We start from the raw sequence: 13,797 nt of genomic DNA, 5'->3' as shown, positions 1-13,797 counted from the left end.
TTTCAAATGTCTATTTTTGTAGTGAAATCATGTTTCTGTTTTTGTAGGAGTATATGAATATGTTCCTGTGGAAACTGGAGATGGTCTGAGGTTACAGATAAATGCTCAGAACTGTGTCCACTGTAAGACATGTGATATCAAAGATCCAAGCCAAAATATTAACTGGGTTGTACCTGAAGGAGGTGGAGGACCTGCTTATAATGGAATGTAGATCTGATCAAAACTGACTAAAAACTTCTTGGAGATACTGCAGAACTGTAAACTTTGGTTTGCTACTCTCAAAGGAGAAGCCATTAGTGGTCTGAATATTCTCTATGAGGTTAGTATCTTACTGAAGGCTGCACCTCTGTAACAAATCCGGGATCAGCATGATCAGGTAATTCTTGCCTTATTTGAATACACTTTTACCGTTTTTGCACACAGCTTACCTCGCAGTCACAATCCTGTTCCCTCCACAGCGTCTGTCGGATTTCCCACCATCTGCGCTGGAGTTACAGGAAGTGCCGCGGCTTTTACGTAGCAAACGTAAACTGGGTTTTAGCGGTTTACGTTTGCTACGCAAAAGCTGCAGCACTTCCTGTAACTTCGGCGCAGATGGTGGGAAATCCGACCAGACGCTGCAGAGGGAACAGGATTGTGGCTGTGAGGTAAGCTGTGTGCGCAAACGGTCTTTATCAGCAAAAGGGTGTGGGAGGTGGGTAGAAATAGCTTGGGTAAATCAGATGAAAGTGTATTCAGTCATTCTAGACTTTGGTCCTAATAATGGATTTAGCCTGTATTCAAGGATATGGAAGTGTACCTCCAAATGTTCTGTAACAATTGATGTCATAGCTGCAATGACCTTGATCTTAAAGAACACAATACTTCTCAAACAGACTGCATTTATTGCATTAATGGAACAGAGCAAGGTTGGTGAGTGTAACATGGTTTTGTTTCATAATAAAGAATATTTCATTATACTCTACAGGATGTTTAATGTTTTTATTTGTTAAATACCACATAACGGCATTTAGGGAATGAAAGAAACTAAAACTTACATTACTGTATTTCTCCCCCCACCCCCCAAAAAAATCCTTGTACCATATCACTCTAAAATTATTTTATATTACTACTACTGTCTTGTTACTGAAGATGTGTGAAATCATGTGCAGCTTTTAAATGATCCAAACCATGAGAAACAGCATCATTATTGACTGTAATAAGTAACAATGTCAGTAATACCTCTAAATGCTTGTACACTGAATGGCAGGATTCATGAAAGAAGGGACACAGAGGTTAATTTAAGCAAACATCTTTGCATAAGCTGCCTTCTCTTTTTCCTTCTGGATTTTTATTTTCTGCTTAATCTTCTGTACTTCCGTTTGGATAGCTGTGAATTTTTTTAAAAAAAATCACATGGGTTAGATGTCATTTGTTTTATGTCTGGGTATACAACTTCCACACCACCTCCTAGAGTACCAAATGGAGAAAACTCTCCTTTAAATTATATGCATTGTCATATTCCCTAGATACAGCATTCATTAGAAAATGAAGGTGCAGTGAATTTAGCCTACTTCTGACAAACTAAAAATCCTGATCTGAATACATATCCTGGTTTAAATGCCAATACAGTATTTACAGTTTCCAGTTGATGTGAAGTAGCTCATCAGCAAAGCTACCTAGCCTGTACTGCTAGAAAAAAGTCAGATGGATGCCTTACCTTTGTCTTGAGGAGCTATGCTTTGAGCCTGCTGGAGGGCAGCCTTTAAAAAGGTACAACAAAAAATTAGGCAAAGTTTACAAACACCTAACTCTAATGTTTAAGCAAAAGAAATAATTAATTACCAATGCCTGATCATAATTTCTTGTTGCTTCCAAAGCTTGAGCCCTTCTGTAAAGTGCCTTGGTGTTTGTAGGATCAAGGGCCAGAGCCTGTACAATTAAGAGTACTTGCAATATTACTTAGAAAATGCAGCAAAATAAAAGCAACTGTGGTAGTAAGATAGGGGACAGTTCATGCACTCCTTAGTCAAACTGGATTCTTTTCCATTATCAATCCACTCTGAATTGCTATAGCTAGCAGAAACTTCCCCTACCCAGATCCTAGTGCACAAGTATCTGTTACTTCTGTGCTACTGTGGCCTATAAACACCATCAGTTACTATGTTGTGATCAATTTCAATATAAGCCTGAACTCTGTCCTATGAGGAAAGGCTGAAGGAGCTGAGTGTGTTTAGCCTGGAGAGGAGACATTTGAGAGGTGATATGATCACCATCTTCAAATACTCGAAGGGCTGTCATATAGAGGATGATGCAGAATTGTTTTGTTGCCCCAGAAGGTAGGATCAGAACCAACAGGTTGAAATTAAATCAAAAGAGTTTCTGGCTAAACATTACAAAGAACTTCCTGATAGAGCAGTTCCTTAGTGGAACAGGCTTCCTCGGGAGGTGGTGGGCTCTTCTTCCTTGGAGGTTTTTAAACAGAGGCTAGATGGCCAGCTGACAACAATGCTGATCCTGTGAATTAGGCAGATCATGAGAAGGAGGGCAGGAAGGGTTGCATCAGTGCGTAGTTCTTGTGGCCCCTTCTTACACAGTCAGGGAAGTCCTGCTTAACACTATGAGGTAAATCAGAATTTTTTCTCCAAGCAGATTGGCAAGGGATTCTGGAGATGTTTGCCATGTTCTGGGCATGGAACAGGGGTCACTGGGGATGTAGGGGGGGGGGGTACTTGTGAATTTCCTGCATTGTGCAGGGGGTTGGGACTGGGTGACCCTGGAGGTCCCTTCCAACTCTATGAATCACACAAGGGCCTATGATATGAATTGCTCTATGTTATGAATTGCACAAAGGCCACATTCAGGTAACAACACAAGCATAGTTTTCTGGCATGCTTTGCAGTATATGTATATAATGGCAAACTGGAGTTGGACTGAAGCCTTCTTAAACCAGGAAGGAAACTTTTAATAACACTTTGTGAAAGAGAAAGGAGCGATGCCAGTAAACTATGCTCATGTGGAAATGCAGTTTTGACACACTATTTGAATGATGCCATACTCTGCTTACCTGTAAACATTTCACACCTGCCTCATCTTTAAAATCCACTGACTATGCGTGTTGGTCCAATCATATGAAGTGTTCGCACATCAACAATCCAGACACATGCACCATTGTTATGTTTACTGACTCTTCCACATGTACCAATAGCATAACAGGTACATTTTGAAATAATGGGCTAAACATTTTATGGGTGGGCCACATTATATATAGATTAGGCCTCAGAGTGAAACCTGCTCAGAATCTTTCTACGAGGTAGAAAGGACAATACATGTAGCCCTAAACACACATCCATACTATAAAAGTGGTATATCAAATATATCCCAAATCAGTGTGGTTGCTTATAGGTTGTTCCAATTTTATACCTTTATTTTCCAGTTTTTAAAAAAATTACCTTAGCACAGTTTTCAATTGCATCTTGCCATTCTCCTAGTTTTAGCTTGCATGCAGCAATATTTAGATGGCAAGTCAAAGCTGCAGCATTCAACTTTGCTGAATCTTCCTTCTGTGCTTCAGCAAGAGCAGCTTTTATGTATCTGTACAAAGTAAGAATGCTGAATTAGTGTTACAGGTATTACTGTGTGTGATCTAATTTGTACTGTTGAGGGCTATACTGCCTGGCCAAGAAAGAAAGATGTTTTCTCCCACGCAATAGACATAGATTTAGATGGAGGGAAAAGGGGGTGACTGAAGACTTTCCATGCTTCCTGTGATATGACTCTATTAATCAGAACAATTTTTCAGACACAGATAAAAAATATGTGTATTGTTATAAGACATGCAAATTAGGAAAGCATGCTTTTGTTCACAAAGAGCTCTTAAAACCCCAAAATTAACCACTAAGATAAAGGTAGTAGAGACAAAGGGGTGACTTAAAAGTTACCTTAAAGACTTGCTGTACTTCTTTAGTGCCACTGCCCAGTTCTGGGATTTGAAAAATGTGTTGCCTATATTTTTAATATCTTCTGCTACAGATAAAATCTTGTCAGTCTGCAAAAAAATAAACTAGTGCTCAGAAGTATACACTTTGCAGTTAGAGAAGCTGTAGTCCTGCTTAGACTGCTGGGTGCATCTATGTGCATCGCTTCAGTCACATTGCTTTTTTTATCAGAACACCATTTCACTCAAAAGATAGGCTTAATTATGATAGATACCTTTCCAGTTGAAGTACTAAAGAATGAAACAGATACTGCTTTAGGTCAAAACAAGTAAGTGAATAAACTCATGTTCTTCCTCCTAAAAAGAACAGCTTCTCATGGCCAGTTGAACGTATGCTCTCTTTAAAATGGAACGTAACTCCTATCTGCCACTTCTCAGAAAATAGGCTTTGGGTGAACCAAGGCCTGTGCATGTACATCCATGTACATGTAGGGATGCCAGCAATCACAAATGGGGCCTGATAATCCCCCAGAATTACAGCTCATCTCCAGACTACAGAGATTAGTTCCCATGGAAAGAATGGATGCTTTATAGGGTGAACCCTATGGCATTGTACCCCACCAAGGCCCCTCTCCTCCCCAGACTCCATCCCCAAATCTCCAGGGGTTTCCCATCCTGGATCCAGCAATCCTATGTACACCCCACATAACCGAGTTTTGCTATATTTTTTATGGTGGACGCATTGCATGAACACACTGTACTCACATCAGCTCATTCAAGAAAAATCCTTGATATGCAGGGTGTGCAGATCTCAAATTTGTATCCATAACCTGCATTTTAAAGTGGTCAGCGTTTGTTAAAGGCCAGCCTATTGTAGGTATTGCAGTTTTACTGGGAATGATGAAAATTGAGTCAAGTATCCTGCCAGACTAGCTGGAATAATTTTTTCATCCATCACAAATTGGAAATGACAGAACCATGGTTATCAACATTCGTATTTCTTTCTTGGATCAGAGCAAAGCTTTATCTAGTCTAATGTTTTGTCTTCAGCAGGTACCAGTTAAGTTAACTAAGGAAGCTCCCAAGCAGTAAATGATGGAAATGACCATACCCACAGTATAGTAACACTGCTACTGTACACAGAGATTCTATATTATCATGGTTAAAAGCTATATGTAGAGCTACACTTTGTGAGGTGAAATAATTTCCATAAAGTAATGATGGGCAATGTAAAAAAAAACTTATTTTCCCTGAACCTGATGTCAAAAGACAATGGAAACCAAACAGCAGAAATAAGATTAATCCATCATCTGTTCATAATTCTTACAAGTCTCACAGTATAATCAAGCAATGCGCACACACACAGGAGTACAATTTTGACATGGCTAGGAGTAACATAAGGAAAAGAGCTAAGATACTTACCTCCATAAAGTCCATATCAGAATCTTCAGGAAAGTCTGGATGAGCGTCTCCAGAACCATCCGCTGGTGAAGGTCTCCAGTCATCTCCTTCCTTTAGCTCTCCACATTCTGCAATAATGCACCTCTAACAAAAAAGTATAAAATGCACTTGTATTCATTAAAATATACGGTTTCCTTACATTTAGCTAATTTCCTATGGATTTCAATTTAGCAGATGCTATCATAGAACTGCATCCTGTATGTATCAACCAACAAAACCAACATACATATGCATGCACTATACTTGATTCTTATTAGAGCAGAATCTGAGCCCAGTGTAGCCAATTACCTACTTCCATAACAAATATCTGTCCTTTCTTATATCTTGATAAAGGCTTCTACAGTTTGCAATGCAACTATTATTTTATAAGTTTTCAGAAAAAAGGGGGAAAGATCTTTCTGGTGGTATTTAGCTTACCTTAACAGGTTCTTCCCCTTTTACGTCAACATTTTCTAGAAGCTTTACAACACCCATGCCTTTGATCACCTGTCCAACGACTACATGTTTCCCATCAAGGTGAGGAGTTGGTACAGTTGTGATGAAGAACTGAGAACCATTTGTATTCCGTCCTGCGTTTGCCATGCTGAGCAAGCCTGGCTGATCATGCTGTATAAAATAACATTATTCGGAGAGAATATTCTGTGAGAACCAGAGACAATTTCCGAAGACTCATGAGATGCCTGAGGGATGTCCATTTTGCCTCAACCAGAGCCAGGGCCTTCTCTACCCTGGCTCCAGTCTGGTGGGACAAGCTCCCAGCAGAGATCCAGGTCCTACCTGAGTTACTATCTTTCCGCGGGCCCTGTAAAACGGAGCTATTCCACCAGTCCTTTGGGGGAGGCAGTGGACGTTCATAATACATCTAACCCAGCCTCCCTTGTTTGTGTCATTCCACCTCTTATTGGGCTTACTGCTGTAGCACTGATTTATTTTATTGCGCCAAAGCTGCCTCTTGAAACTGTACAATTATCGCTGATTCTGTTGTTTTAATGGCTCGTTTTTATTAATCACTGATTCATTGTTATTGTAGACATGTTGTAGTCTACCCTGAGCCTGTTTGCGGGAAAGGGTGGAATAGAAATCAATTAAATAAAATAAATAAAAAATAAATAAAATATGTGAATTTAGCCATGATATACTTTATACACTTTGCTTAACAATGGCTTGTCCTCACTAAAATAAGTTGGATTCCTTTTGCTCAACAAGATTGTTTTAAAAGTACAAGTATTTACACTCAACACATTCTTTATTAAAGTTACAGCAATAATCATGAAATGTCAGTCCAAAGGTTATAAGACATGTTCCTTGTTAACTCAAGATAAAACTCAAGTTGGAATGAAATTTATAAAGTCTGAAACATCCCCCCTTAAGCTGATAGATGCAGCCTACCAAATCATGCTTCTGCTAGCTATCAGCCCCATAGGCTAATTTTATAAGTAAAGGTACAATTTTGTTATGATAATATTTTTGATTATATTGTCAAATTTCATTACCTTGTAATGAAAGTTTTCATCTTCAAACTTTTCCCCATATATACTTTCTCCACCTGTTCCATTTTGATTTGAGAAGTCTCCTCCCTGGATCATAAATTTCTTGATTACTAGCCAGTGAAGAAATAAAGAAAACAGATGGCACTAAGTCAGACAGCATCCAGTGTGTATCACAACTCCACTTTGTGAAAGGAAGAAATTATAAATCTTTTATTAAACAAGACACTTGAAGCCAATTTCATAACAATCATTTTTTTCCAGGAACATAAACAGGGAATTTTCTTCATCTAAAAATTCCAGCATCCTAACCACACTGTGATCTGATTTAACATGCCTATTTTGCCTTATATTCAGTAAACTTCATCACAAAGGGCCTCATCAAATTGAAAAAAAAGACAATATGAACTTACTCCTATGGAAGGGGCATCCTTTAAAATGAAGAGGCTTTCCAGTTGTAGGTCCAATACCTTTCTCTCCAGTACACAGAGCACGGAAGTTCTCAGCAGTTTTAGGTACAACATCAGCAAACAATTCCAATACAATTCGGCCAACTGAAACGATAGAGGCTTAAATCTTTATCATATATTTGTACTCTTGTCATTTCTTCAACAACACTGCCATGTATCCTAGCACTGCACTGAGCAAAGTTTGGAAACTTCCTCCAACTTTAGTAGCTCTTCCTCCAAAAGAAGAGCCATTTATGCTAGAGGAAGTCCGCTTAGGCTGAAGGAATTTCCTATGACAGGATACATGCCATTGAATTATTTCCACTGTATTTTCACAGCAAAGGAAGGAAGAACGAGTGTGAGTTGCTTGCCCAAGATCACCACTTCATAGCCAAGCAAAATTTTGGCTATGGAATTTCCGCCTACCAACCTATGATCTAGAGCAGGGGTGGCCAAACTGCAGCTTGGGAGTCATGTGACTTTCACACGTGTGGCTCTCAGAAGCCCCCACTGCCCAGCTTGGAGAAGGCATTTAAAGTCTCTTTAAATCACTTTGCCAAGTCAGCTGGAGGCTTGGAGATTGCATTTAACGTTAAAGTTGTTTTCTTTCTACTCTCCCTTCCTCCTCTCCCCATGTTTGCCTCTCTTCCTCCCTTGTGGCTCTCAAACATCTGATGTTCATGTCTTGTGGCTATCGAAAATGGATATTCTATGTGGCTCTCAGGATAAGCAAGTTTGGCCACCCCTGCTCCAGAGTGATCCCTACACCAATTTGACCTATGCACGCTTTCCATTATGAATCTAAGTAATGGTAAAATGCCAACAATTCTGGAGACGCAGATGTAATCTAATACAGGCTCATATCACTAATACTGTACCTGTCCTTAACAGTAGTTCTTAATAACAATTCCATGTTCTGTTGAAATTGTACACATTCTGTAGGAAAATTCCTATTCAGCAGTATTCCTAAATTATACCCTTATTTTGGAGGATGTATCTCTCATTTTGGAGATATGATGTAGAGGTTAAGAGTGTCAGACTAGTATCTGGGAGACAGAAGTTTGAATTCCCCCTTGTACCATGGAAGCTGGTGGATGATCCTGGATCAGTCTGCCTAACCTACCTCAAAGGGTGATGTGAGGTTAGAGTGGAGGAGAGGATAACAATGTAAGCCACTTGGGATCCCCACTGGGGAGAAAGGCAAGGTACAAATGAATTACGTACTTTCTTCTTTCAGCAGATATATTGAGGTTTTATACAATTCAAATTCCCATCATAGCTTCTCAGCTCATTCACAAGCATCATGAAGATCAGAACCAATGTATTGATTGTTGATGGCTGTCACAGGGGGCTAAACACCTCTCCAAAACAAGCTATTGGTAATTACACCCCACAAGTTGCAGGTCTCCAATCTCTTTATATAGAATGAGGTACACCAGCATCACAAACTTATTAAGAGGCAACAAAACTGGCCTTCAAATTGTTCATACTAGGTACCACATTGTACTTGAGTATTCCCAAGAGCAATAGGAGCAGGGAGTGAAGAAAGGAGAGAGAATGTCTTTATTTTTATTCTGTGGTAACACATGCAAGCGTAAGAATCCAATCTAATACAATGATTAATTAAAATAGCAAATGATGTGATGCATTAGGGATAATTTTACACTGCTTTGTATAAGGTGGCTGGGCAGAAAAAAGCCCCAGATTAACATTTCCTAATCACAGCATGCTCATGAATCTGAACAGGTTTCAGTCAAGTCTCATGCTGGAAACCTGGTTCATACATTTGACAGAATCTCCCCCCCACCCCGCACCCCCATGTAACACTTTAGACTCTTGGCAGCAGAATCACCCCCTTTTTAAAAATCCTGTATATGTAGAGATATCAGAGGCAAAAGGCTACACATAAAAATCATTCCAGTGTGACCTGAAATCGAGTCGGCTTTATTTTCAAGGGGAAAAAAGTATTAGCGTTCTGCGATTCCACCAGCTGCAACCTGAAGTAGTATACTTTCGGTAAAGCTTCGCAGTTTGAGGAAGCTTCATGTCAAAACTCTGATTATCGAACTTAAAAGCTGTAGCAGCAGCAGGTCTGTACACACGTGCCTATTTCCCGCATGGCTGCACCATGAACACGAGCCAACACGCAGTCGCTTTAACAACGACAGGGACCAGTACCGGGATAAACGTGGGCAAAGTTAAATGGCACGTTGAGCTGCACGCGTATTAAACACAACGTAATAGTCAATACGTGTAACAACAACAAAAAATCACGTACACTGTAAAAGAATGACACGATGTGTACAAAGCTCCACGGGCCATTCTCAACATGCAAGTGGGCGGGCTATAATGGTCGAAAGGTCGTTTCTCCCCGCCTTTTGGGCAACCAGGGGAGCCTGCAGAAAGCTGCACGGCGGCACAACATCTTGCGTCTCAACAATAGCCTCGAAGGTCCTGCCCCCACCCCCCCTCCCCTCCCCGTAGGCCACGGAGCAGGGGGCAAAACGGCTCTTGCGGCAAACTACTGGTCCGTTTCACCTCGCACACCATCTCCGGCAAGGCTCGTGCCCGTTCCAGACCCAGCCTGCACACACACACCCCCCGCGCGCCCCTCCCACCCCCACCTCGTTCAGCCCCAATGTCCACATCAAGAAAGACCCGGGGATTGCTGGGGTTGGAGGGCTTGGCAGGTGGAGATGCGGACATTCTGCCCTCTGCTCCTGCTGGTGCCGACTAACACACGCTGCAGGCTGCTCCCTCGCGCGGCTTCCCGGCCTTCTGCTGTGGGGCTCGCCGAATCAGGCTCCGCCTTCCCGACTCACTCAAGTGCCCCGCCCGGCCTGGAAAGTTCGTTGCGCGTGCACGTGTGTGCGCGTGAGAACGCAGGGTTAAATGGGGAAAGAAACCTCCTGCGGTTTCCTTCCGAGAAAGTATGCGTTGGTTTTGGAGAGGCTGCGTTTCCTTGGCCTTCAGCCTCAGTTCAATTCAGCAAGTGGAGCCAGGAATCCCTTTCAAGGCGCATTTTTAGCAAGCGAATCAACCTTTTGAGCAGTGACACACTTAGCAGTAAGCACAGATCTTACAAAAGACGGTTGCCAATTTAAGAGAGCCTGGTCTCTTGAGTTGTCATCAGGACACCTCCACTAACATGGATTATGGACAGGAGCAAACTGCGCGTCGGTTTCACACTGGGACTTTTGCAAAACAAAAAATGTAGGCTGGAGGTGGTGAGGACAGCGATGTGGTTCCTTCACTTTTGACTGGCTGCAGCCCTTGATTTCCCACCGCAAAGTCCAGCCCAGAATGCATCGATGAGGAGAGAGCTCTGGATTTTGTTTGTTGTATGTATTGGGTTTATGAGTAGTTAAACCTCTTGACAACTCTGGGGATTTACTTAGGTAACCATCAAGTCTTGGGGCGGGTGTCCCCCACTCAATTGAGGGATACCTAGGTGTGAAGAGCAGCAGTTTGAGTGAGGAAGAGAGAGAACAGTGAGATCCCAAAGTATAATAAATTAAATTAGGTAACAACTTTGTTCTATAATATACCTTTGATAATATGTGTAATGATTTGAATTTATTTATGAGTGTTCCTTCCTATAATTGTTGGTAAGTTGAGAAAAGGGGGAATGAATGAGTTAGGTGATTGATCGGTGACAGAGAGTGTGGGCAGAGCTAAAAAGTATATGTTGGGAAAAGAGAGAAGTCAGTCAGCTGTTAACTGCTGTCATTCTGCTGAGAGTTAACAGTCAGTTGTGGTCAATCAGCAATCTAAGTCTAAGGAGCGGACTTCTGATTAGAATCCCATATAGTGCTGTGAAAAGCATTAAGATTCTAGGGAAGAAAAATAGAAATACTGAGAGGGCATATTAGGGGCTAAAGAGCCCAAACCTAATATCGTCAGAACATTTTAGGAGTGTGAGAGATAGAAGCCATCAGAAAGTTGAGTTAGAAAGAGAAAGGAGAATTTGAGAACAAGGTGTGTGAAGTGAAAGAGTGACACCTCGGTCAGAAATTATTCACTCAAGAATTAAGCAATAAACATCTTGAAACCAATACACTTATTGTACAATTGTTTTGTATTAACCTGGAGTCCTATGATTTTAAAATATAAGAGTCTCATCCTCAGGGCCACATAGTGCAGCAGAGAAGCCTTAGAGCTTAGTCACAAATTCATTTGGGAACATTAAATAAAGTGTTTGGAATTAAATTCCTGGTGGGAGCATTACATACAAGAGGGAAGTTTTGATAGTATGCTTTCCTTTGTTCTAAGAAAAAAACCAAGGTTTGCCTCCTTAAGCACATCCTGAATTTGAGGGATGGGCCATTTGTCTGGTATAGCTTTCCTTTTCATTTCCTGGTAATCTAGACAGAGGTAGAGGATCAAATTAACCGTCTTCATTTTGCTGACAGAGTTTTTCAAGTCATTGCAGGGTTTTGAATTGAAAACTATATGGAACAGTTTTAACTTTTGAATATCCACAGCGGGTTCTGGCTTCCCAGCACTGCCTTTCCCCTCAACATGTAATGCTGTGTGGGGTTGCTGATTGGGATATTTACCATACAGAATCATCTTGGTGGTAGAATCAGAGTTTCTTCAATATAAAGGACTTTAGGCCACAGAACCGCTGGATATCATTGTCAGACTTCCCATGTGAGGCCTTGGAAGGACCCAACACCTTCATTGATAGTATTTCCCCTTGGAACCAGAACATCTCTTTTTCCAACTTTAAGTTTACATATATGAAAAGGTTTTTTGTCTTTCATGATATTCATAAGGATCACCTGTTTGAGTCACAATATGATAATGTGATTTTCATAAGGTGGGGTTCAGGTGATTGACTGACTGAACCACTACAATGGTTTTGACTATTTCCTCCATTCCATTGTAGCCAGTTATCGCATTCCATTGTAGCCAGTTATCTGGCTTCAGGCCAGGCCATGGGATGGAGATGGTACTGGTCGCCCTCAGGGATGATCTCTTGAGACATCTGGATCTGGGCGGCTCGGCAGTGCTGTTGTTGTTAGGTTGCGTTTGATACAGTTGACCACCAGCTTCTGTCCCACCGCCTTGCTGACATGGGGATTCAGGAGTCTGCCCTTCAGTGGCTTACCTCCAAGGCCAGGGACAAAGAGTGGCTATAGGAGAGCAGTTGTCCCAGAGGTATCCTTTTGTATGTGGGGTCCCTCAGGGGGCAGTGCTTTCCCCAATGTTGTTTAACATCTACATGCGCCCCCTTGCCCAGATTGTCCAGAGATACAGGCTGGGTTGTCACCGGTATGCGGATGACACCCAGCTTTATCTATTGTTGGCCTGGGACCTGTCTACCTTTGGGACTGCCTTTCCCCATACGTACCCCGGAGAGCACTACGTTCAGGGTCTCAAAATCTCCTCAAGATCCCTGGACTGAAAGAAGCTCGATTGACCAGCACTAGAGCCAGAGTGTTCTCGGTAACAGCCCCCACTTTGTGGAATGCCCTCCCCAAAAACATCAAGGCCCTGCGGGACCTGCCACAGTTCTGCAGGGCCTATAAGACCGAACTTTTCAAACTCACCTTTAATGGTTAGGAGGAGATGGCTATTACCTTCAGCATTGACAATCTCACTGAATTAATATAATGGGAAACAGAAGCTTGCCATTTCGGATTTTTAAAATAGATGGAAATGCTTTTATAGATCTAATTATAGTATGTTTGTAAACTGCTAATGTCTTTAAACCGTTTTTAGCCACCCTGAGCCTGTCGGGGGAGGGCGGGATATAAATCTGATAAATAAATAAATAAATTTTCCATTTTCTGCATGCTAACAAGAATATGAGTAGTCAAAAACTCATCATCTGTTCCGCCTTGATCAACCCTTTATAAGGTATTGGTGCCTCATTTGCAGCTTTCAATTCAAGTTTCTTATGTTCATCAGTTTGGTTGCATTAAATAGGGTCAAAGGCCATTCCAAACAAGAACAAATGTAGAATAACGAGTAAACAACACTAACGTGGATTGCTAGTTAAAATTCATTTAATAAGAATGGTCCTTCATCCAGTTGGCTATAGAAAAGAACAATGTTTTGCTGGCCTAGTCTGGCGCTAACTTGAATTGGATTTTCTTGGCAGCCAGGGCAAAAAGAATGACCATGTGTGAAACTGTTGGCTCCTCATCTGTGAGGAGAAATAATACTGTCTCTATCACAGCGTTTGGGCCTAAGGTTCTCATGTATCCACAAGGCAGTGGCATATTCTGGCAATCCTATCAACATCTTACCAGTTATAGGCTTATTACTGTTCTATTAATTTAAATTGTGAATTTATTATTTTAACTATGAGTGGACTTGTAAATGTTTTTATTGATGTACACCACCCTGAGCCCAGTTCCACAGTGGAGGGTGGTTTTAAAAAGTAATGTAATAATAGTAATAACAGTTTTTTGAACTTTTTGATCCAGTGACTAGACACATAATGCATACTTGTGCAGCTGACTTTTGACTTGAC

The 13,797-nt window shown here is 41.3% G+C and overlaps 2 protein-coding genes across 2 annotated transcripts in view; one reads left to right on the top strand and one right to left on the bottom strand.

Moving 5' to 3' along the window:
- Positions 1-964, top strand: part of ETFDH (electron transfer flavoprotein dehydrogenase) — a 33,901-nt gene extending 32,937 nt beyond the window's left edge. Inside the window, exon 13 of the mRNA XM_060246589.1 lies at positions 48-964. Within this exon, the coding sequence (XP_060102572.1) occupies positions 48-211 (164 nt within the window). The 3' untranslated portion in view covers positions 212-964. The remainder of the gene's footprint in view (positions 1-47) is intronic.
- Positions 965-967: 3 nt separating this feature from the next.
- On the bottom strand, positions 968-10,542 carry PPID (peptidylprolyl isomerase D). The gene is made up of 10 exons (XM_060246591.1): positions 9,938-10,542; positions 7,278-7,418; positions 6,871-6,977; positions 5,795-5,983; positions 5,339-5,461; positions 3,921-4,027; positions 3,432-3,573; positions 1,825-1,911; positions 1,700-1,742; positions 968-1,369 (listed from the first exon to the last, which is right to left on the bottom strand). Exons 1-10 carry the CDS (start codon positions 10,017-10,019, stop codon positions 1,281-1,283), a joined length of 1,110 nt encoding a protein of 369 aa, XP_060102574.1. The 5' UTR covers positions 10,020-10,542; the 3' UTR covers positions 968-1,280.
- Positions 10,543-13,797: the final 3,255 nt, after the last annotated feature.

The sequence above is a fragment of the Heteronotia binoei genome, chromosome 9, assembly GCF_032191835.1.
Source record: "Heteronotia binoei isolate CCM8104 ecotype False Entrance Well chromosome 9, APGP_CSIRO_Hbin_v1, whole genome shotgun sequence".
Lineage (NCBI taxonomy): Eukaryota > Metazoa > Chordata > Lepidosauria > Squamata > Gekkonidae > Heteronotia > Heteronotia binoei.
Note: the sequence above shows the minus strand (reverse complement) of the source record. Positions and strands in the feature narration are given on the sequence as shown.